Source organism: Pteronotus mesoamericanus, unplaced genomic scaffold (genome assembly GCF_021234165.1).
Source record: "Pteronotus mesoamericanus isolate MK-2021 breed Mesoamerican mustached bat unplaced genomic scaffold, CSHL_Meso_final contig_173, whole genome shotgun sequence".
NCBI classification, from domain to species: Eukaryota; Metazoa; Chordata; class Mammalia; order Chiroptera; family Mormoopidae; genus Pteronotus; species Pteronotus mesoamericanus.
Window position 1 is genome coordinate 2,284,415 of NW_026555072.1, and position 24,559 is coordinate 2,308,973.

Genomic DNA, 24,559 nt, shown 5'->3' on the forward strand with positions numbered 1-24,559 from the left:
GCCAGGAATTGTGAGCAAAGCTGGGGATCTCCACTGTGAATTTCCAGGCTGCTTTAGCGCGGGCTATTTTGGACTGCTGCTTCTTGCAGAATTATCTGAAATAAGGCAGCCTTCTTTATAATTAGGAGCGGACCACTGAGCACCCACCCACTCTCTAGAATTGCCCATGCTCCAACACCTATGTGCATTAATATCTTCTCTCCTTTTCATTCCTTGCCTCTCCTTGAGGAATTTCACTTTCAGCTGATGATGGAACCGAGATCAGTACAATTTGCAAACTTTTGAGACAAAAGGTTTTAGAAGAGTGCAAAGCTGTTGTTTTTAAACTAGATTTCTTTCGTTTGTGTAATCTATGGATTTTATTTATTGTTTTTCTGTGCCTGCAAACACTGGTAATTGAAAACTAATCGCACGTTGAGCCGCATAACTGGAATTACCAAGGATGAATTTTTGAAAAGTTGTATCCGTTTGAAACTTTTAAAATGCTCACATTCATTCCCATTACCGAGAGTCAAAGCCAAAATTCCCATGTAAAAAAAATACAAATCCAGAGCTATAGAACACAGGCACGTACTCCCCTTTTACAGACCAGCACTATGAACAATTTCTGCTCTCCTGCTTCCAAACGTCTGGCTTCTAAATACTAAATGCTTTTTACTCTCTATCTCCTGTTCGTCCTGCCTGCCCCAGAACCGGCCAAATCGTATTAAACCTCGCCCCCACCAGCCCTGCACAGTCCCCAGAGTTTCCGTGCGCGCAATCCCCGTTCCCACGCTTTGCAGCCTTCCGCAATCTCGTGGGATTCCTTAAAGCCCCGCCCTCCTCTTCTCCGCTTCTGGCGTTTTCTGCCTTTCAGGAACGCCCCTCCCACTTGGTTATTTGGTTGGCCAGCGCCCTCATCGTGCGTCATTCAGCCGCGCCACCCGGAAGCCGTGGTTCTTACCCACCGTTCTTACTGCCGGCGGCTCTAAGGTGAGGGCTGCGTTTGGGTATCTCTGGGTGGCAGGGTCCGGAGTTGAAAGGGGAAGACGGCGGATCACCAGCCCCCAAACGTTAGCCGGACGTGCCCACTCCCAATTGTTAGAGGGTGCATATATACTGTGCATGAGGCCACACTGAATGGTCAACGTGGTCTTCCCCCTCCCCATCCCTCAGGAGCCCATCATGGCGACGCCCCCTAAACGGCGGGCGCTGGATGCCACCGGGGAGAAAGTGCTGCGCTATGAGGCCTTCATCTCTGACGTGCTGCAGCGGGACCTGCAGTGAGTGACAGCTCCTGGGGCGGGGCGTTAGGAACGTTTCACGTGGTGAGCTGGGCGGTGGGAGTCAGGTTCTAGCCTTCTGATTGGTGGGCAAGGCATTGGATCCCGGCCTTACGCCCCATTCGAGAGGGAAGGAGGTGTGACATTCGGGGTGCAACTAGACCCGGACGTGGCGTCTTAATAGAGGGTTTGTGCGCTCATGCGCAGTTTCTGAAGTCGCTGAAGGGTTAAGAGCTAGCTTTCTTAGGCCGGATTTCCCAGGGTCAAAACCGGTTTTGGCTATTTAGACACCCGTGTGAACACATTGTGCGTTGCCTCCCCTCTCTGTGCCTCAGTTTCCTTATCTGTGAAATGGGGAAACTGATGAAACCTTCCTCCTGCGGTGGTTTGGAGTTTCCGTTATTGTAAAGGATTTAATGTGGATACGAGAGGGTCAAAGAGTATGGAAAATTACTACTATCATTATTAATCTGAGCAGGAAGTAGACTGTTCGGAACTAGAATTAAGGGCATCCAAAAAGGGATGGAGGACTTTTCTAGGGTGAGAAGTAGACATTCTGATTGGAGAGAGGCATTGGGAGTAGTATGTAATACTAATAAATAATAGATAACACATATATGGAGCTTACTACTTGACAGGCACTATTCTAAGTACTTTATACTAAACACTCATTTAATCCATCTAACCACTCTAAGAGATAATACTTGCCATCCATACTTTATAGATGGGGACATTAAATCCTAAAGAGGTTATTTACTACCAATGTCACACAGCTAGTAAAAAGGAGAGCCTGAGTTCAGACCCAGGCAGTCCGACCTAGAGTCCAAATCTTAACTTCTACACTAAAACCTCTCTTTAAGGCACGGTGACTTGAGGGTTTCAGAGGGTCATGATATGAGGTATTCCAATAAGGACAGGGCTTCCCATTGGTCACCATTTTACTCTTGTCTCATCATGCCCTGCCAGAAAGGTACTGGACCATCGTGATAAGGTGTATGAGCAGCTGTCCAAATACCTTCAACTGAGAAATGTCATTGAGCGTCTCCAGGTAGGGTTGGGTACCATTTTGTATGTGTGTGGTCAAGGGAAGGGCACAGGAGGTATTACCTCAGACCAAAACCTGTCACCTGACCTAAAAGTTGACCACTAACTCCTGCCTCTTTTTCCCTGATCCCACAGGAAGCTAAGCACTCGGAATTATATATGCAGGTGGATTTGGGCTGTAACTTCTTCGTTGACACAGTGGTGTGAGTGTCTGCCTACCCCTCTAAGCCCACAGGGTTCAGCTTTCCCCTTCCTTTGTTCAACAATTTTTTAAAAAATATTTGCTATGCATCAGACACGACGCTAGGTGCTGGAGATGTGACAGTGAATAAAATAGGACAAACTCTCTGCCTTCCCAGAGCTTCAGTTTGGGGAAGGCAAAGAAGGGGAGTAAGAAAATCTTAAGTAAACTGTATGGTATGCTAAACAGGGATAAGAACTTCCCCCACTTTCTCTAACCACTGTTTCCTTAGCCCAGACACTTCACGGATCTACGTGGCCCTTGGATATGGTTTTTTCCTGGAGTTGACACTGGCAGAAGCTCTCAAGTTTATTGATCGTAAGAGCAATCTCCTCACAGAGTAAGTCTATTCCATGAGGACAGTGTCTAAAAACACCACCATTTGCAACACCCCTCTCCTTTTCCCCATGACTTCCTGGGATACCTAGAGACCCATCTCCCCTCCTCAGAGCTAGAGCTGAGGAAAGTAGGGATGCAGAAACCGACAATAACGAGAGGGAAGGAGTTATGGGGGTGATGGGGAAAGGAAGAGGAAGGGTCAAATCAAGGAACATGTATAAAGGACCCATGGACAAAGCCAAAGTGGGGAAGGATTGAGGGAGGGAGGTGGGGGTGGTTGGGGCAGGGGAAAGTGGTGGCAGGAAAATGGAGACAAATGTATTTGAACAATAAAAAAATTTTAAAAAAAAGTAGGGATGGAAAGCTCAGCCCCAGGTGTAGCACATGCTAAGCACTCAATGGTCTTTGTATTGGGTTGGCCAAAAAGTCAGTTTTTAGTTTTTTTATGTAAAATAAAAGACACATTTTTCATTTTCACCGATAACTTTATTGATTTGGATATTTTGAGTATGTTGGCTATCTCCCACATGGTATAACCTTGATTGTTCTCAATTAATGTCTCAATTTGATCGCTATCAACTTCAACTGTTCTCCCTGACTATGGAGCATCATCCAGCGAGAAACTTCTAGGAAGAAACTTCACAAACCACTTTTGACATGTTCGATCAGTTACATCACCTTCTCCATACATGCACAAATCGTTTTTTGTGTTTCAGTTGTGTTTTTACCTTTCCTGAGATAATAAAGACTAATATGCAAAAACATTGTATATTTTCTTCCATCTTCCATATTAAAATGGCTGCACAAAAATTCACCCATTTTGATGTTTTTTTTTAAATGCACGCTGATATGACAGCTGTCACAATACAGTCTAACAAAATTGTTTTGAATGAAGTTAAAGACAACTAAGCATGACTAGAACCATATTATGGAAAAAACCAAGTGATCATTTTGGCCAACCCAATATTTCTCATTCATATAAACATTTATTGGGTATCTGCTGTATGCCAGACTCTGCGCTTGATAGTGGGGAGGCAGCAGTGAACAAGGCAGAAGGGCTTCTTGAAGGCTTACATTCTAGAAGAACTATACTGTTACACATGACCACAATTTTGACCAGATCTGTGGGGTCTCAGCCTATAAGTCACTAACAATAAAACAAGTTTCCTCTGACTTCACCTCCTGCTAATTTCTTTTTTTTTTTTGCTCATTTAGTACTCTCACCACACTGACCTGCACAGGCTTCTTTAAACACCCCAGAATGATCCCACTTCAGGGTGATTGCAGTGGCTGTTCTCTCTGCCTGCAGTACTCTTTCCCAGGTACCTGCATGGCTCCTTTCTCCTCACTCAGTGTAAGTCTTGCTTAAACGTCACTTTCTCAATAATGTCTTCTGTGACCTAACTTGAAAATTGCAACCGCTGGCACTCTTGATTCCCTTCCCTTGTTCTACTTTTTTTTTCCCTAGCACTCATGACCTTCTAATGTTTACTTCTTTCTAATGTTCGTTGCCTCCTCCCATTGGGATATAAAGTTTACAAAGGGAGGTATTTTGTCTATACCCCAGGCATACAGTAGGCATTCATGTTTGTTGAATGAATTTAAAAGTGTGTGATGGAAACAGGTTGAAATGGGGATTGAAGCAGATCTCTGTTGGTGGTGATGGGGAGGTAATGTGATAAGAAAGTATGGGCTCTGCTTGCTTTTAAGGTTTCATGCAGGGAAGGGGAATCGGGAGTGTGGATGAGAAGTTTGAGATGTAGCTAGGGAAGGCCTCTCAGAGGAAGTGACATTTGAGTTATTTGGTTGAGTGAATAAGACAGGAGACTGTCTGGGGAAGAACGTTCCTGGCAAGGGCTCTCTGTCCCTATGAAGTTAGAGGAACTGCCAGGAGATACAAGCATGCTCAGGTGGAGCCAGTGAAGGGGCGCTGAGCAATATACTGGGATTAACACCACCTCACTAAAGTGAATACAACTGATCTAAAATTCCATCTGGGTTATATTTATCTTTATTTCTACATTTCTTCCGGACTTGCCTCCTGTAGGGTTCCAGCACTTCTCTTTTCAAGCCTTTCCAGGGTTTCAGTGTTAGTAGACCAAAAAGAGCCTCAGACCACCTGAGATTTCTAAATCTTAGTGATCAGACCGGTTGGTGAACATTTTGGTTGAGGGGTCTGCTCTCGCAGCCCAACACAATTCTGAACTGGTAGTCATTTAGACCAAGACCATTTCTTATAACAAAGCTTTTCTTGTTATAGCAAAGGATTCATGAACTTTACAAATAGATTGTAATTTTATGAGACTTGATGTCATTCCCAAAATGAGGTATTTAGGTTGTTAGTGCCTGCTCCCTTGTCTGGTCTTTTTGATAACTGGCATGCTCTATCAGTGTGATGAGAAATGCTGAGTCTCTTGTCACTTAACTATAATTAGTAGGACTCCCTAGAAATGAGGATTTGAGCCTGTGTAGCTTACTCCCTACTTTAAAATGCTTGGTTACTTATGGCAAACTTCGAACTTTTTGTCAGGTTATTTTATGTAGTCAAAATGGCCTGTTAGTCCTTCCTGTTTTAGTATATTTCTTTGTTTGGGGAGTGGGAGGAGCAGGTCTCTTTGTATATTCTTTTCTGATTACACAGAAGGGAGTACACATTCACACCCATAACAGACATGTCATTATAGAAGGAGCAGAATAACCATGACTGTTAACATTGTCTTACATATTAAATCAGCAGTAAATTAAATATATCCCTTTTGTGTTACAACTAGCATTTGGTGACTGTATCCTTTTTTAAGTGTTGAACTCATAGCCTTTCATAGACTAAGCTTGTACCATTAATAATTTTGTTCTCTGATGTTCAAATTGTCCCTGGTCAAGTGATCAAGCTGATCAAGGTCATTCCTCTGTTCTTTGACCACTACCGTACATATTCTTGAAAGCGTTCTTGCTTTCTGGCAACAACACCATCCTCCATTTATTGTTCTTAAACATAGACTCCCATCTTTTGAGGACTTCAGATTCCTTTGCGTGGAGTAGTCATTCACTAACTCCTTCAACATACATTGGGTGCTTACTTTGTGCCACACACCGTTTTGGTTCCTGGGGATACAGCAGGGAATAAAGCAGACCAAATCTCTGCCAAATCTTACATAGTTGGTTTACATTCTGGTCAGGGGAGGCAGACCAAAAAAAGAAAAAAACCAAGTAAATGATGTAGTGTGTCACAGGTTGGCAGTGCTACGGACAACAGCATGGAATGCAGATAAGAAAAAAATTGCAGTCACAGTTTTAAATAGAGTGCTTGATTGGATGTGGGGTGTGAGAGAAAGAGGAGTCCAGGGTTTTGGCTGAACAACTGGAAGGATGGAGTTGTCATTATCTGATATGGAGAAGATGGCAGGGGGCAGATTTGGCGGGGAAGATCAGGAGTTCAATCTAGGATGTGTTAAGTGTGAGGGGCTTGTTAAACATTGAAGTTGAGGTTTGGAGCTGTAGTTAAAACTCCCAAGGCTGGAGTTAGGAGAGAGGTCTGGACTGAAAATATAAGTTTGGGAGATACTGATATATAAATAGGTTCATACTCTTTTTTTTTCTAATTTGTCATCCTGTGTTGTTGCCTTCTAATTTTTCACAGTATTTAATTTGCCTAAAATGGACTCTATCATTTACAGATAACTCAGTACAATCCACATTCCTTATCATATCAATATCCTGCCTGATCTAGCCCCTCCCTACTTCTTGGACCTTACCTTATACCGATTTTCTTCCATCGTTCACTTAATTTTTTAGTACTCTGGCCTGACTGCTCCTCAAAAAAGTCTTTCCTGCCTCTTGGCCTTCTTGTGGAAAAGACCTTCCTCCCGTTTTACTCTTACTTATTCTTCATTCTTCAGGAAAGCCTCCCTTGACCCTTTGTGTCAATGAGGATTCTTTTGGGTGAGACTGGTTTATGGAACTCAGCATTCCAGGTCCAGAGTGGTTACAGGCAACTCCAGCTTCCCATTTGCTTAGGCCTTTCTTGAGCCCTCTCTCTTACACCCTACATTTAACAGTTTGGTAAATCCTGTTGACTGTACCTTCAAAATATATCCCAAATCCAATGATCGCTCATCACCTCAACTACTGCTACTATGGCCTGAGTCTCCAACTCTCACCTGACTATTGCAGGAGCTCCCTCACTGGACTTCTGCATCCATACCAGATCTCCTTATCCCCGGTCAGTTCTCCAAAGAGCAGCCAGGCGGAGCTGCTAAAACCCTAGTCAGTTCACATCCCTGCTGTGATCACAGCCTGGCTCCCACCCCGCTTACAGTAAAAGCCAAAGTCCTTACCATGACCTTGTAGGTTTTACATGATCTGCCTCCCCTACTTACCTCTTTGACCTCACCTCCTACAATCCACTTTCATTTCATTTTCTCCAGCCACACCAGCCTCTCTGCTGTGCCTCAAGCACGCCAGGTATACCCTCACCTCGGCACTTTTGCATTTGCTGCCCCTTGGGTCTGGAACACTCATTCTCCACATATCCAGATGATCCACTTCTTCATGTTAAGTCCTTACTCAAACACTTCTCCGTGAAGCCATCCCTAAGCACCCTAATTAGAATTGCAGCCTCCACTCTTGTACTCCTTATCCTCTCTTACTAATTTTTTTCACCATACTTAGAACCATCTGACATACTCTATATTTTATACCACCGTTTGTCCGTCTCAATGAGAATTTGAGCTTCATGAGGCCAAGATTTTTGTTTGTTGTGTTTTCTGCTGTCTCCCCAAGTATCTAAAACCACCTGGCATAGAGTAGGGATTCAGTAAATGTCTTTGAATAGCGCAGTCCAGATGGTGGCCAGGCATCTCTGCATAGGAGCAGGTCAGATAGTGGTATGTCCTGCCACCTGCCGTGTGGAAGTCATCCTGGACATAGATCGGTCTGGAAATGATGAGGAAGCCTCATCCTCATGATCATGGGGCCCACTTTGCCCTTTCTTGTTTCATTTCTCCAGGCTCAGTGACAGCCTCACCAAGGACTCAATGAATATCAAGGCCCATATCCACATGTTGCTAGAGGTGAGAGCAGCTCGCCCCACTCCCAGACTCTGTCCCCAAATGCATTTATGGTGGTGACCTGAGGAAGAGGGCCAGAGACTGGAAGGTCCATCTGTCCCTCTAAACTGGAACCAAACTGGACCTAGGGTAGCTCTGAGGGAGGGGAGGTTAGAGCAAGCCTGGGACAGGGCCTGGACCTAGTCTCTGTTCATTCTCTTCTATCCTCTTTTTCAGGGGCTTAGAGAACTACAAGGCCTGCAGAATATCCCAGAGGAGCCTCGCCATTGACTTCTTCCCCCCTCTCCAAACATTAAAGAGCCTGAATGCCTGTTTGAGTCACACGGCCCTTCTTTTTCCCCTTAACCCCTACTGTTTGCTAATGTGCCGTTTATGAAGCACAGTTACTAGGAGGCCGAGATCAGCCTCTGTGTGAAACCTTTAAAGTTGAAGTCCTGCCTCCAGCCTGTTACTTGGCAGCATTTGCTACTAGACATTGCTCCGTCCTCTCTTCTGTTGCCTTGACAACCTGGGCCCCCACCTGACCCTTCCATTTCTTTTCTTGGACACCACTCTTTTAATTACTGTAGAGAATGGGCCAATTCAGGGTGGAGGTTTGTTCCCAAGGCACTCAACCTTTCACTGCTGGCCCTAAGGTTAATCCCTCTCCCACACCCTAATAATTCCTCAGGTACCTTAAATTACACCCCATGCCCAACTCGGCCCAAACTGGCCTCGCTACTGCTAAATAGTTCCAGCTTCTACCAATGGGCACAGAGCCAGATCCCGCCCTCCCTGGTCTGGCCCCTATTCTAGGTTGAGTCCAACATCCAATAAATGCAGAGCCAAGTTCAACCCCTTTATAAGTCTGACTGCAGCTCGACCCTGCCCTCGGCATTTAGTTTCCGCACTCTGCTCCTTCGCTTGCCTGGCAGCTGTTCTACCCTCCTACCTCTGCTCCGTTCTAAATTCGTCTTCTCTAGCCAATCATTATAGAGTTACTCTGCACGCCTACGCAGAGCCCTGCCCGGACCCCTTTCCTGCAGGCTGCTACGCCCACTTCTATATAAGTCCTGCTTCCGCTGAGCAGCGTGGAGGGCAGCACCGCCCTGTTCGTGTTTTGGCAGCTGTCTAGGAGTCCCTCATCCTCCAATAAGCAAAAAGCAGCGCCCACCCACCCTAATCCTACGAGGTTGTCTTCGGTGAATTCCGTACAGGCTAATCTGTGCGAGGCCGGTGCCCCCAGAACCCTGTCAATTGCCCACGGTCTATCAGTCTTTCTTGAGCCAATCAGCGTGTAGCACCGCCGGGGCCGAGAACGCCCCCTTGGAACCCGCCATCTGCGTTCCATCAGCTCCCCTCGGGCCAGTCAAGGCATAGCTCTGTGAGGAAGGGCCCGCCCCCCCAACCCTGGACGTCGCGGTCAATCTATGGCTCTTGGCCAATCAGCGAACCGCGAAACGCTCAGCACCTCCTCCACGGCCCCACGTGAGCTGTGGGGAAACGCAGGGGCGGCTTCTAGGTGTTGCCGCTGCCGCCGCCGCTGCCACAGCCCGCACCGCCGCCACCGCCGCCACCGCCGCCTCGGAGCCCGGGCCTGGGGGGCGGTGGGGCCGCGCATGGAGCCCCCGCCCCCCGGAGCTGCCAACACTGCCGCTGCCCTACACACAGGTGAGCCGGGGCCTGGAGGGTGGAGGGCTTGGTCCTTGACCCTACGTATTATTCCCGCCCCCGCGCGAGGGATGTGGCTTGGCCCGTGGCCTGCTGGTGTTCGACTCCCCACCGCCACCACCACTAGTGGACCTGCCTGTGGCATTGTCCCCTCCGTTCACCACTTGTAATGGATCTGACTGTGGCCTAATCCCCCTTCCTGTTTAATAGTGGATCGGTCTGCGTGCTTATATATTTCCCCACCTCACTTTACAGTGGACTCGTCCATGGTCTTGCCCCCCACCCCCCACTTATAGGGGACCAGTCTTTGGCACTCTCCAACTCTTTGGCAGTAGGTCGTCTGAGTGTTTCTCCTCTCCTCAACTTTCAGGGGTCCCGTCTGTGACCTTGTTTGTTCCACCTCTGGTTTGTTGTAGTGAATCAATCCTTGGGGTTGTACCTCCTCCACTCCTCTTTAACAGTAAATTAATCTGTGAATTTGCATCCCTGTCCTCCTACAATCCCCCAGTTCATCAGTCCATGGCTTTATCACACACGTGCGCGCGCACACCATTTTACAGTGAATCAGTCTGTATTATATGCTTGTATACACATCCCCCTAGTTATCAGCCTATTGCCCTAACCTCCCTCTCTTGTAGACTGTCAATCCCTCAGTCTTTGGGCTTCTCCTTTCCTTTTAATAGTGGGTCCTTTTAGTGCTTCACATCTCCCCATAATCAGTAGCCCAGTCCATCGTCTCCTCCCACTGTCCTTTTAATCAGTTCCTGTGTGATGACTTTTCTCCCCCTCCACTATTATTCAGCACTCAATGTACTTTTCTGCACCCCTTGCCCAGTCAATAAGATAAGCCTTTACATCACCACAACCCCACTTCTGCAGTGGATCTGTTCATTGGCCTTTCTGCTACCCATGTGCTTGCATTTACACCCCTTCCTTTCCCATGGGTCCAGTGCTTTGCAGTCCCTCGTCCGGGAGGGTCAGCCTATGTGCTGTCATTCCCCCACCCCTTTCCTTGTGGTGGCTCAGTCGTGGCCTTCCCTAACCACCTCCCGCCTTCTTAATAGTGGATCAGCTTATGTGATTGTTGAATCCAGGTCTTTTTTACTCTAAAAACACCCCCTCGTGCACACAATTAACCATTAAGACATTCTTCCTCACTACAGTAAATGAATATATTAGTGATAATGCTAATTGTAGCTAACATTTACTGAGTTCCAGGCAAAGTGCTTTATATAGGTGAACTCATTTAATCCTCACCATAACCCTACTAGATAGGTACTGAGGGAACTTTGGCATAGGGAGGCTAAACACCTTACTCAAAGGTGACCCAGTAAGTACCAGGTTAGGGTGCCCCTCAGAACACAGGATAATTTTTGAGGCTCCCCATTCTCATCTCATCTCATACCATGTGAGGCCCCACTCCTGAAAAACCAAATTAGTTCCATCTCCAAGCTTTTTGCTGTTCCCTCTGTCTGCAGAGCTGTCTCCATTGCACACCTTGTCTCAGCATCTATCTACCCCCAATCCCAGATGTGTGACCTTAGTGATTTAACAACTTTCTCTCTGCACCTGTTTCCTCACTTGTAAAATGGGGGGATCAGAACTAGAATCCTCTTCAGTGTAAATAAAGAATACCTGTGACTTAATAATTAAACAGGTAGTCTTTCTGGCCTAACCTACACTCCCAACTCTGTTCCAGCCACACTGACCTCCTCAGTTGTCCTCAAACACAACAGTGGTCCAGCCCCAGGGCCTTTACATTGGCCATTTTTTCTGCCCAGAACACTTTACCCTTGATCTCTGCATGGTTCCTTTTGGGGCCCTGTTCAAATGTCACCTAATCCCTGACCATCTGAATTTGCACAGCTAGCAAGGACTCAGCCCCCTTGTCTGCTTTATTTCTCCCTTTTACCTTTATTACTGTCAATCACACTACAGTTTACCAATTTATTGTGTTGTTTCTCCCCATTAGGAGTCCAATGGGGGCCTACAGTTTTGGTCTGCTTAGCCAGCACCTAAAAATATACCTAGTATATAGTAGGTGCTCAATACAAATTTATTGCATGAATGAATGGCAAAAATAATTTCGGACAAGTAGGGGGGCAGATGGGGATGAAGAGGGTATATGAGAGTTAATTAAGAGGTTAGTTGGGACTCTTTATTTAACAAACAGTTACTGAGCACCTACTAAGTACCAGGCACCCTTCTAGGTGCTGGGGATGCAGGAGGGAACAAAACAGGCAGAAATTCCTGCCCTTGTGGAGCATACATTTGTTAAAAGTGGAGGAGACAGACCATATAAATAAAACAAATAAATAAAACTAGTACGTTAGCCAAGTACTAAGGAAGAAAAGTTAAGTCGGGAAGGTAGGAATAGAATATTTAGGGCAGTTGAGATCTTAGGCACAGGGCAGGCCTCACTTAGAAGGTGACTCTTGACTTAAGGCCTGAAGGAGGTCAGGGAGAGAGCTGTAATGCCCAGTGGAAGAGTATCTTGGGCAGGAGGAACAGTTGACGCAAAGGCCCTGAGGCAGGATTGTGCCTGGCATGTTCAAGGCACACAAAAGAGGCCATTGTAGCTAGAGCAGAGTAGAGGGAGGGATACCAGGCAAGATATGAGATGTAATGGGAGCCAGGTGGTATAGGTCATGGTGATACATAAGGCCGGGGGGGAGGGAGAAGGATGACACACTAGGGAACAGCTAACATTTCGTGAGTGTCTGCCATGTGCTAGAGATGCTTTTCGAAGTCCTTTATGTATATTGACATTTAACCCTTACAAAAGCCTTTGAGAGTATTTTGAGGGTAATTTACCTTGAGAATGAAATATCCCCATTTCACAGATGCAGAAACAGACTTAGAGAGGCTGAGTAACTTGCTCAAGGTCACACAGCTAGAGCAGGGCAGAGGAGTATGAGGCTGAAGACCCAGAGAGAACAGCTTTATAAGGACGAACAGGTTATTCAGCTCATTGGATCACAGGAAGACACATTAATTCTTCCTGGGAGATACCAGAACTTGATGACTGTGTGATAAAGGGTTCATCTAGTACTGGAAGGGGGAAGGGCACTCCTGGCAGGGAGAACAGTACATACATATTCTCAGAGATGGGAGCTGGATAAACTCACAGGGTGCTTGTGCCCACATTGGAGCCTTCGTACATGCTGTTCCCTCTGCCCAAAGCACCCTTCCCACAGATGTCAGCATGGCTTGCTACCCCTCCTTCAGGTGTCTGCTGACATGTCACTTCCTCAGGAAAGCCCTCTATAGAAAGCTGGTGGTATAAGGTGGCTAGGATCACTGACTGGGTTCGAACTCTGGCTCTGCCAACGTCCAGCTGTGTAACCTTGGTCAAGTTGTTTAACTTCTCTGTGCTTCCATTTCTTCATTTGGAAAATGGGAGGGTATTAATAATGCCCACCCCATAGTGTTGTTTTAAGGATTAAATGAGTTAAATGAGTAAAATGGTTATAGCACATAGTAAGGGCTGTATGACTGGTTCCTATTTTTAAAATTAATGTTATCCACAGCATGCAGGTAAGTGTTTAACAGGCCTCTGAGACTGACCATCTCCAAAATTGTCTTCCTCATCTCCCCTTAAAAGCTCTCACCCACAGTGCTCACATCTTAGTTGATCCAAGCGCCATCCTTCCAGGTGATCAGGCCACAAGCTTAGAATCACCCTTCGTTCCTCTCTCACCCCCATTTTATATGTCAGCAAATCTCGCTGCTGCCACCACCATCTCTCACTTGGACTATTGCAGTAGCCTCTTCAGCCACTAGTCGGTTTTCCGCACAAGAACCAGAGGGATCCTGTTAAATCCAAGTCACAGCCTGTAACCCCTTTGTTCACAGCTTTCATGGCTCCTATCTCAGAGTCAAAGTCTGTAGGGGGCCTGAAAAAGGCTCACTCAGTCTCCCACCATTGCCCCTCTGTTCTCATCTCTTGCTCCTGTCCCCTTTGCTCCCTCCTGTCCAGCCATGCCGACTCCTTTCTCTCCCTCCAGCCTCAGCACCTTCCACGCTGGCTGTTTCCCCTGCCTGGATCACTGCTCCCCAGGTCATCACAAACCTGGCTCCTTCACCTATTTTAGGTCTTTGCTCAAATGTCACCTCCTCAGTGATGGCCCTCCCCTGCCAATCTTTTAAAAAATAATTGTTTTCCTGTTTCATTTGTTCCTATAGCTCTATCGTCATCTGACATTCTTTACTTATTTATCTGGTTTCTTGTCTGTCTTCCCCACTAAAATGTCACTTGCACAAGAGCACCTGGTCCACAGTAGGCACTCAGTAAATGCTTGTTAAATAAACGAGATGAAGAAAGGTAAACACATTCGAATAACACATTACTAGAACTCTTATAAGGGGTCAAGTGAGAAATGAAATAATAAAATATAAAACCCTGTGTGGTATTGAGGCTTGAAGCAAAATGTCAGATTTTACCTGCATTAATAATAGGTTCTGTTGCCACTGAAGGAAGAACTGCTGAAATTGCCCATCTCTGCCACCAGGAGTCACACTGAACTCTTTGTGCCTCTGAAACAAGCACGCCTTCGAGGGATTCAATGCCAGGACTCTCTAATCTGGACACTTCATGGCTTTGTGGCTTGTGTAATTGCCTACAATGGTGTCTGCTGAATGAACTTTGAAACAGCTCAGACATACTAGGACCATACTGTATGTTTAATTACAGATTGAAGAATCAAGTTATAAATAATAGAAAGAGGTTCTTTGAAACCTGATTTGGAATGTCTTATTCTTAACCCAATAATCCCAGCCAGTGACCAGTTGATTGACAAAAGCTCATTCTGTAAGAACTAGGAAACTCGGAAAAGAGAGCAGGTATGGGGGGACAGGAAAGGTCCTGTTTTCTGCAGTGTGGGCCAAGAGAGCAGTCAGTGTGGAGCAGTGAGCGTGAAGGGCAATTTAGCCTAAGAGTTTGAAAGCTGAGACAACTGGAACCTGGCTGCCTGGGTCCAAATCCTGGCTCTGCCACCTAGAGCTGTGTGGTCTGTAGTCATCATTTAGACATTTTGTGCCTTGGCTTCCTCCTCTATAAATTAGCAGTCATAAGAGTACCTACTTCCCAGAGTTGTGACAAGGGAGAAATGAGTCAATGCCTATAAAAATAACAGTACAGGTTTATATGCCCTTATCTAAAACCCTTGGGGCCAGATGTTTCATAATTTCAAAATTTTCAGATTTTAGAAAGGTAACGGGATGCACATACAAGATGTTATATAACACCCTTAGTGGGCTCCAAAATAGCCACATTCAGATTTCTCCAGCAAAATGTATGAAGTCACACGAAGGAAGGATCAAGAAAGGCCACAAAGGGCCTTGTTTTGTTTCAAATCAAGTTTTGCTGCCAAAAGGGTTACAAAGAAGCCTTCTGTTCTTGGAACTTTTTGGAATAGCAGATAAGGGATTATGAACAAATCAGAAACTAATATTTGTTTAGAGTTTATCATACCCCAGGCAATTTATATTTATTCTATACAATAACCCTATGAACTAGGTGGTACTGTTGTTATCCCAATTTTACAGATAGGGAAATTGAGGCACAAAGAGGTTAAAGAACATGCCCAAGGATCACACTGCTCACAAGCTGCAGAACCAGGCAGGATTCCAACCTTGGCAGTCATAGGGCCTCGGTAATTGTCCAGTAGGCCATATTGCCTGATTGGAACAATGCCAGTGTGTATGATCATTATGGCTGTTACCAAGAAGGAGAACATACAGAGACAGTAATAAGTCTGAGGAGCATGGGTAGAGGGACAGAAGAAAGGCATGCAGTTCCAGAAAGGCTCATAAAGGCAAGACCCCTGGGCCTGAGACTTGAACGATGAGGAAGACTTCTACACAGAGGAAGGGAGCCCCACATGGAGTGAACAGCCTTTGAAAGGAGCTGACAGAAGGAACCTCCTGGAAAACTTGATGTTTGATTTGGTAGAAAATGTAAATAAAAATGTTCAGGTGAAGGGCATTATACTAGTTTTCTATTCCTGTTGCAACAAATTATCATACATTTAGGTGCTTAAAACAACAAATTTATGCCTTGGCTGGTGTGGCTCAGCGGATTGAGTGCCGGCCTGTGAACTAAAAGGTCACCAGTTCGATTCCCAGTCAGGGCACATGCCTGGTTTGCAGGCCAGGTCCCCAGTAGGGGGTGCTCAAGAGGCAACCACACATTAATGTTTCTCTCCCTCTCTTTCTCCATCCCTTTCTCTAAAAATAAATATTTTTTTAAAAACCAACAAATTTATTATGTAAGTCAGAAGTCCAGCACAGGTCTCACCAGGCTAAATCCAGGTGTCAGCCAGGCTACATTACTTTCTGGAAGCTCCAGGGAAAGACCCATTTCCTGCTCATTCAGGTTGTTCACAGAATTCAGTTCCCTGAGGTTGCAGGATTAAGGTCCCTATTCCTTACTGGCTGTCTGCTGAGAGAAATTCCCAGGTTTAAGAGGCTACCACATTCCTGGGCTCAGCACGCTTCCATCTTCAAAACCAGCAATGGCAGGTTGAGTCCCTCTTGTGCTTGGAATCTCTCCTGCTTCTTCTGTCATCACATCTCTCTAAGCTGCCTTTCTCCCTCTTATGCTTTTATTAAGGGTTTATATGATTAGATTGAGTTTACCCAAATAATCCAGAATAACCTCCCTATTTTAAGGCCTGTAACCTTACATTCATCTACAAAGTTTCTTTTGACATGTAGCATAATATACTCGCAGTTTCCAGAGATTAGGATATGGACATCTTTGGAGGGACATTACTCTACTACAGTCTGCCCTCTAGCCTCCAAAGATTCATATTTGTCCCACATGAAAATTTATTCATACTCTCCTAATGTCCCCAAAAGTCTCATCTTATTACAGAGATCATCTGAAGCCAGGCCGAGGACCTTAGAATTTAGTCTGAGGGTGTTTAAGGAATGGTGATGGGCTTTGGGGACAGAGGTAGAAGCAAGATGGCAAGAAAAGAATCCACCTCCTGCTGACCTCTGCCCCATCCTGTGCCCACAGCCTCTTGGCTTTGTGCCACCTGCCCTCCTGGTACCCCTGGGATGGCGTGAACACTACTCCAACGATGGACCCCTCTGTGACGCTGTGGCAGTTTCTGCTGCAGCTGCTGAGAGAACAAGGCAATGGCCACATCATCTCCTGGACCTCACGAGATGGTGGTGAGTTCAAGCTGGTGGATGCTGAGGAGGTGGCACGGCTGTGGGGACTACGCAAGAACAAGACCAACATGAATTATGACAAGCTCAGCCGGGCTTTGCGGTACTATTATGATAAGGTAAGGCCTCAGAAAATAGGGCTCGGAACCCCAAAATTTACATCAGTTATTTCATTTTCTTTCTTTTTAAAGATCTGATTTATTGATTTATTTATTTATGTACTTATTTTTAGAGGGAAAGAGAGGGGGAGAGAGAGGGAGACAAACACCAGTGTGTGGTTGCCTCCTGTGTGCCCCTCACTGGGGACCTGGCCCACAACCCAGGCATGTGCCCTGACTGGGAGTTGAAGTGGTAACCCCTTGCTTTACAGGCTGGCACTCAATCCACTGAGCCATACCAGCCAGGGCACTTACTTCATTTTCTTAATCACTATAGCTATAACTTTGAAACTAATATTAAACTTGACCGTTTCTTACTCTATCCTCTGGTAATCTCAGACCAATGTTGGGTTCCCCCAAATATTTTTATCTCAGTTATTTTCTTGTCGTACTGCTTTGGCTAAAACCTTGAAAGTCATGCTGCCCCACCACATCCCACACAACACTTCATTTTCTTACCTCATAGCCAAAACTTTTGAAAACACTTTTAATAAGGACTTTTTATCATTCTGTGCTTTGGAACCCCTGGACCAGTCCTAGACTCCCCAGTTTTTTCATAATCTGTTGCTATTCCAGAAAGAGAAATCCAGAAGATTCTTATTCCTAGAATCAAAACCTCCATGACAGAATCGTACTAACTTTTCCTTATCTCATCATCTGCGATCCTTAACCCTTTCCTCAATTCTTTTCTTTTGTTATTCCTTTAACTAAAACCTCCCAAATACAATATATAATGCTGGCTCCACACCCCATCCTCTTGTGTTCCCAGAGCAACACTGATCCACCCAAATATTCATATTAGTTCTTTTATTTTATCATCTTATACCTATAGCTAAAATTTAAAATTTTCCTCATCCTCTCAGACTCCCACACTAGTACTGAGTTTGCCTTCTCCCCCAATATTTATTTTTTAAAGATTTTATTTATTTATTTTTAGAGAAGGGAAAGGAGGAAGAGAGGGAAACGTCAATGTGTGGTTGCCTCTCGCACGCCCCCTACTAGGGACCTGGCCTGCAGCCCAGGCATGTGCCCTACCCTTGGAATGGAACCAGCGACCCTTTCACTCACAGGCCAGCACTCAGTCCACTGAGCTGCACCATTTAGGGCTCCCCCAATATTTATACAAGTTATTTAATTTTATTTCTTTACCCAAAACTTCCAAAACCACGTTAATGAATATACCTTTTCATTCTTTTTCTGAGAAACAAACCCACCTTGTGACATACCTGACCAGCATTAAGATGTCCCCAGGGTACCATAGCACCCCCACCCCAGAAGCCTCTTTTCCTCCAGAACAGCCCTGGACCTGTGTGCACACTGTTAATCATTTATAGCGTTTATTCCATTTTTCACACTTTATTCCTTTAGCTCAAACTTCCAAAACACTATTAAAAATGAGACAACCTCACTGTGCTCTGAGAACCTCCAGACCTATCCTGAAATATTCCAAACATGCTCTGTGACCCACCCAAGCCACCCTTGAGATTCTCCCCCAAATTTATTATCAGTATCTTAATGTTCTTGTCTAGTTGCTATCAGTTACTTCATTTTCTATTTGCCTTAGCTTAAACCTCCACAGAAGTATTAAGAATGTGGCTCCTCATCCTGTCCACCCTAGTGACCTTGCCGTGTCTAATGCTTGTGTCAATAGCTTTAAATAATCCTCTATATTAGTAATTCACCACCACATTCCTCTATATTACTTTAGTCTTCTTCCAACATTTATATCAATTATTTCATGTTCCTGTTTTACGGCATTAGCGAGACTCCAAAACTGTGTCTTGGCAGCCACCCTCAAGGCCTATTAACCCAGGACACCCTTGGTTCTTAGGGCCAGGAGAAAAGCTTGCGTCTGCACCTACTTCCCTCGATGGGTCCCATCATGGAGAGGAGCCTCTAGGTGTGTGGTGGGGTGTGTCTGAGATGGGGAAAGGGGTAGGGGAATCGGACTGATGAAGGGGAAAAGTGACAGGGGAGACTTGGAGGAGGGTCGATGAGGGGAGACAGGGAAAGGGGAGAAGGGCAGTAGACTAAAGGAAGAATTGTGGAGGGGAAAATTGAGAAAGGGGAGAAACTGGGGAAAATACAGAGGGGGAATCAGGATGGGGAAGAAAGAGAGGGAGAAACTGAAGGAGGAAAAGAAGGAGCCCAAAATTGAGAGAGATGGGTGAGATGTCAAATAGGCTGGGAGGGGAAACATACGGGGAGGCAGACACAGAGGCGGAATGGTATATGTAAAAAGACAGGTGAGGGGCATGAAAGAAGAAAGACACTAGGAGACACACCCCTCCACTGCCCTCCCAATCCATACCTTCCTTTCACCCTGGCCTTTTCTTCTAAGGCCTCCTATCCTGTCTCCTCCTTTCCCAGAACATCATCCGCAAAGTGAGTGGCCAGAAGTTCGTCTACAAGTTTGTGTCCTATCCTGAGGTCGCAGGGTGCTCCACTGAGGACTGTCCGCCCCAGCCTGAGGTGTCTATCACCTCCACTGTGGCAAATGTGGCCCCCACTGCTGTACACGCCATCCCTGGGGATTCTGCCTCCGGGAAGCCAGGAACACCCAAGGGTGCAGGGATGGCAGGCCCAGGTGGCTTGGCACGAAGCAGCCGGAATGAGTACATGCGCTCAGGCCTCTATTCCACCTTCACCATCCAGTCCCTGCAGCCACAGCTACAGCTGCCCCTGCATCCGAGGTCCATCTCAGTGCTTTCCAACACGGCCCCGGCAGGAGCAGCAGTGCCCCCCTCGGGGAGCAGGAGCACCAGTCCAAGCCCCTTGGAGGCCTGCCTAGAGGCCGAGGAGGCTGGCCTGCCTCTGCAGGTAAGGGCTGGCATATGAAAGTTCAGTAAGAGGAGGGATGTATAATTTACAAATGACAGGTAAGAGAAGGGACATAAACGTTCTATTAAAGGAGATACAGTGGAAGGAGGGACACAGGTGCCCTTGGAGAAAGGGTTGGGGAGATGGGCTATGCTAGTACTGAGAAGGTAGCTAGGTTAAGTGCGCTACAATTAGTAGTACACCCAACTTGTATTAGGTACCCTGAACGTATGTATTTGCTTAATGTACTGCTGCTTTCACTCCACTCCCGTGACCAACTTGCAGGGCTTTTTAACCCACAGGTTGCTGGGGATGGGCCCAAGAATTTGCATTTTTAACTAGCTTCTAGATGAGGCAGATGCTGCTGGTCCTTAAAGAAATTTTTTTTTTAAAGTACTTCTTTCGAGACTTGGGGTAATATCCCCAGGAGTCCAGCGCACCCTGCTCCCAGATAGGAGAAGCTGCCCCAGAAGTAGCCCTGCTTCCTTGGCAAAGTCCCAATCCTGTTGGAGGACCTGTCCTGATGTGCAGTTATGCCCCTGGTACCGAGTCCCACTTTCCGAGGGAAGGCATTGCTTCACCACCCCAGCAATCCATACACACTCCCTTCTCTCCCAGGTTATTCTGACCCCGCCCGAGGCCCCGAACCTTAAATCAGAAGAGCTGAATGTGGAGCCCGGGTTGGGCCGGCCACTGCCCCCAGAAGTCAAAGTGGAGGAGGCCAAAGAAGAGTTCGAAGCTGCAGTCAGTGGGGAGGCGGGGTTTGTGCCGGAAGCCCCTAGGGCTGGACGGGAACTCCCTCCTGCAGTTGTTATGGAGACTGCAGCACCGGTGGGCGGCCTTGCGGCTTCCACAGCTTCCAGCACGGAGATCACCCAGCCTCAGAAGGGCCGGAAGCCCCGAGACCTGGAGCTTCCGCTCAGCCCTAGCCTGCTAGGTGGACCAGGACCCGAACGGACTCCGGGATCGGGAACTGGCTCCAGTCTGCAGGCACCTGGGCCGGCGCTAACGCCATCCTTGCTACCTACGCACACATTGGTGAGTGCCTGCGGAGGGGCGGGGCTGGCTCCCTGGATGAATGGGATTGGCACAGGGCAGGGGACGAAGAGGCATTAGATTGACTGCAAGGGCCAATGTGGTTATCTGAGTGAGCTGGAAGGTACAGCCTTTGAGTGCAATTGGCTGCGCTGGGCTGGAGGGACGGGTTGATGAGAGAAGGGCAAGAGTGAGGCTCCAAGGCTGAACAAAGGTTAGCCTGGGAAGTTTTGTGGGCGGGGAGTGAAGGAATGAGGGGCCTTGTTAGGGAACTGTTTCTGAGTTAGGGCATGGAATGCGTAACTTGAGCCAGGCCTTTTGATCTGGGATTTGCTTAGCAGGCTTTCTGTGATATATAAAGGTGGGACAGAAGAGTTGGAGTTCAGCAGGAGCCATTGGAATAATGACTTGTGAGGTGTGAAATCCTCGCTGCGAACGGAGTCTTGTAGGTGGTTTTACCTAGTGAGGCTGGGGTGGGCTTCAAGAGTTGGGAGGAGTTGTTCGTGTAAAGCTGGAGAGATGTCATGAGCACAGCCTCAATAGTTATGGTTTAGGTCTCTGTTTTTGGGGGGAGTGACCTTGAAAGTCTGAGTAGAAAATCTGGTGGGGGCATGTATCAAGTTCCTTCCATTTTCCCACACCTGCCCTCTGCTCACCTGAGCTCCAACCACCGCTTCCCCACAGACCCCGGTGCTGCTGACGCCCAGCTCGCTGCCCCCCAGCATTCACTTCTGGAGCACCCTGAGTCCCATTGCTCCCCGTAGCCCGGCCAAGCTCTCGTTCCAGGTAGGCTCCTCTTCCCCCGTCTCAGAGTGGATGAGAAAACCTGGCATGGCCCCCATCCGTGACCTCTCCCTATTTCTGTCCCCAGTTTCCGTCCAGTGGCAGCGCCCAGGTGCACATCCCTTCCATCAGCGTGGATGGCCTCTCAACCCCCGTGGTGCTCTCCCCAGGGCCCCAGAAGCCATGACCACCACCACCGCCACCACCGCCACCACCTTTTCTGGGGTTACTCACGCCCTGAACTTCTCTCCAGCCAGCCGTCTCAAGGAGAAACATAGTTCAGCTGACAGACTTGTGCTATAGTCATGGTGGGGTGGGGATTCTTAGGAAGAAAGATTTATCAATAATTTTTCCATAGAAAAATTATCTATTCTCTATTCTTGGTCAGTCCCCCAGTGGCCGCCCTTATACGTCTCCTACCGCAGTAGTGGGGGCGGTTTATTTATTTATTTTTTGAAGGCCACTGGGAGGAGCCTGGCCCAACCCTTTTCGGGGGAGTGGTGAGGACATCTCCTCCAGCTCCACGTTTTTTCCCCCCAAGATGAGACAATCGGGGTCTGGCTTGAGAAGGACCTTTCTTTATTTATTTCTCAGCCTGCCCTTGGGAAGCTGAGGGAGCCCTGTCTCCATTTTGGGGTGTGGGTAGAAGAGCTAGCATGTTGTACTTTCTTATTCCTGGCTATCCCCAAGGGTCCGGGAAGAATTTGTGCCATTAAATGGTTTCGGAGTCTTGACCAAGTCAGACTCTCACCCTTGGAACAGGAATTCTCACCGCCCCCCAGCCCTTTTCTCAGACAGCCTGTCCTTTATCAGCCACCTTTTTGGCCGGGGACGAATGCCCCTTCTGTTCTTCTGCCCCTGAGAAGCCATTCCTGTGTCTGCCAAACTCCTGGGGTCCTGCCTCTTACCTCCCAATGGAGGGTTATTTGGGGGAGTGGTCCCCGTCTGGGGGACCCCTCCAGCCAGTACTCCAGGTCTCCCTGTCCCACACCCTCTGCCATTTTGATAGTATAATCTATTTTTAAACAGGGCTTTTCGATAGGGGAGAGGGGTCATCTCTTCCTATATGTGAGATGGGGTGGGTGGGAAGGAAGGGATTGGGGGGGTATCTTCCTGCCACCCCCAAGTGTTTATTTTTGATACCAAATGTGTATTTTCAGCTCCCTCCCTCCCAGCCCCCCAATTTCCTGCGGGCGGGTACAAAGGACCCTTTAAGTGTCCCTGGAGTTGGGAGGGAGGAATAGAGGGGCATAAAGCCTGTCCTATCTGAATTCCAGGCTGGAGAGGGTGCGTTCAAAGGACTCCTGGGCTCACTACCTGTCAGCACCGGCCCAGCCCAGGCCTGGAGACCTGGGGGTTGGTGATTTGGGGGACGGTGCTACACCTGTCTCCACTGTTCATTTTACTTCCCCCAAAATGGATCATTTTTTTTTTCTAAGAGTCCCAGAGAATGGGGAGCTGTTCCTGTAAATATATATTTTTAAAGGTGATGCCGGAGGCTCCTAGCATTTTTTTTCCTGAAGCTGTGAGGGCTCAGTGTGACTGGTATTACTGTGTATAAAAGGCAGTGAGGGTGTGAGATTGATTGTGAGAGAGAGTATGATATTTTGTGTCAGAAACAGTAGTAGAGACTGTAGCTTGGTTACCGGGTGTGAAAAAGAAACTAGAAAGCTGTGATTGCGTGTATATGTGTGAAATCATGTGTGAGAGAGAAGTTGTAACCACAAACTTGACATTGTGTTTGCATGAGAAATTGTGTATGTATGTAAGGAAATCACTGTACAAATGAATGAGCGATTAAGGTACTGTACAGGAAACTGGTGATGTGTGTGAAGTAATATTTACAAGAAGGTAGCAGGGACTACAGACCAGTCACTGTTTGACAGGCTGATGGTAAGACAAACAGTGATCAAAACAAGGTGTGTGAGCCTGTGAGCTTGTCAGGGACTATATGTAGGTAAAAAACTTCACTGTAAGCAGGTAACTGCTGGGAAATGGATTGTGTATGAAACTGTTCACGCAAGGCTGTTGTATCAGCGAAAGTCATGGGAGCATATGTATGAGAAGTTGATTGCATGAGAGAAAATGGCTGTGAGGCCAAATGGGTGTCAGACACAAAATACGAGAATGCATGAGTATGTGTATGCATGTGAGCGTAGCAAAGACTGTGAGAAACAGAAAAAATGGCTGGGACTGGAAGAGTATGAGAGGCTGCAATTGCGTGTATGCGTATGTGTGTGTGTGTGTGTGTATACCTAAAACGAGTAGCAAATTAATTGATAGTTATTACTCCAGTCTAGCCCACGGGTTCAGGGACTGTGAAAGTGAGAGAGAAAATGATGATGAGACTGAGTGTGTCCGAAATGGTGCAAGAGGCCACATAAGTGTGAGTAAGAGATGATAAGAAATCACAAAGTTGGCTCTGTGTGAAAGGAAATTGAGCAGTTGAGTGAGAGTATGTGGGTCTGTGAAAAATTTCATAAGGGGGTGTAAATCAGACTATATTTTTGTGAAAAACTGAGACTGCAGGACACCGAGACCATTCGATTGGTGTGTATGAGAAACCAGCAAAGCTGTAATTGTGTTTGAGTGTACATGATAAGCTAACTGATGAAGATGGTGCTGTAAGTGACTAAGGTGGACCATGAGAGACCATGTATAAGGCTTATTGAGAGCCTAGTACCAGCTGTGAGTGAGTGACCACAGATGTCAGAAACTGACTGAGGGAAAACGGTCATGACACTGAATGGGGGGTTGAGGCAGTGTCTGAGAAACCGATTGGGTATGTGTGAAACTCGTTGTAAGAGACTTCATTAAAGCCTATAAATCCAAGACTGGTATGTTGGAAGCTGCTTAAGAAGAAATGTAAGACTAGGTGAGTAAGACAGTGTCTGAGATGCTGTGTGATTATGTATACGTGTGAAGCTCTTCATTATAATCAGAAACTGTGGGTATGTAAAATGGGGCCTTGAGTATGAAGAG

At 46.8% G+C, this 24,559-nt stretch overlaps 2 protein-coding genes across 4 annotated transcripts in view; both read left to right on the forward strand.

Moving 5' to 3' along the window:
- Window positions 1-914: 914 nt before the first annotated feature.
- Window positions 915-24,559, forward strand: part of UXT (ubiquitously expressed prefoldin like chaperone) — a 269,833-nt gene continuing 246,188 nt past the window's right edge. For 2 of the 3 annotated variants that reach the window (XM_054566485.1, XM_054566486.1), the window contains exons 1-7: window positions 915-972; window positions 1,156-1,262; window positions 2,229-2,310; window positions 2,442-2,509; window positions 2,780-2,887; window positions 7,892-7,955; window positions 8,169-8,261. In XM_054566485.1, coding sequence (XP_054422460.1) covers window positions 1,165-1,262; window positions 2,229-2,310; window positions 2,442-2,509; window positions 2,780-2,887; window positions 7,892-7,955; window positions 8,169-8,222 — 474 coding nt within the window. In that variant the 5' untranslated portion in view covers window positions 915-972; window positions 1,156-1,164 and the 3' untranslated portion in view covers window positions 8,223-8,261. The remainder of the gene's footprint in view (window positions 973-1,155; window positions 1,263-2,228; window positions 2,311-2,441; window positions 2,510-2,779; window positions 2,888-7,891; window positions 7,956-8,168; window positions 8,262-24,559) is intronic. The other variant, XM_054566487.1, reaches the window with a different exon arrangement.
- Window positions 9,437-23,057, forward strand: ELK1 (ETS transcription factor ELK1). The gene is made up of 6 exons (XM_054566482.1): window positions 9,437-9,602; window positions 16,627-16,900; window positions 19,310-19,759; window positions 20,378-20,797; window positions 21,479-21,580; window positions 21,666-23,057. The coding sequence occupies exons 2-6, from the start codon at window positions 16,691-16,693 to the stop codon at window positions 21,762-21,764; spliced, it is 1,281 nt and encodes a 426-aa protein (XP_054422457.1). The 5' UTR covers window positions 9,437-9,602; window positions 16,627-16,690; the 3' UTR covers window positions 21,765-23,057.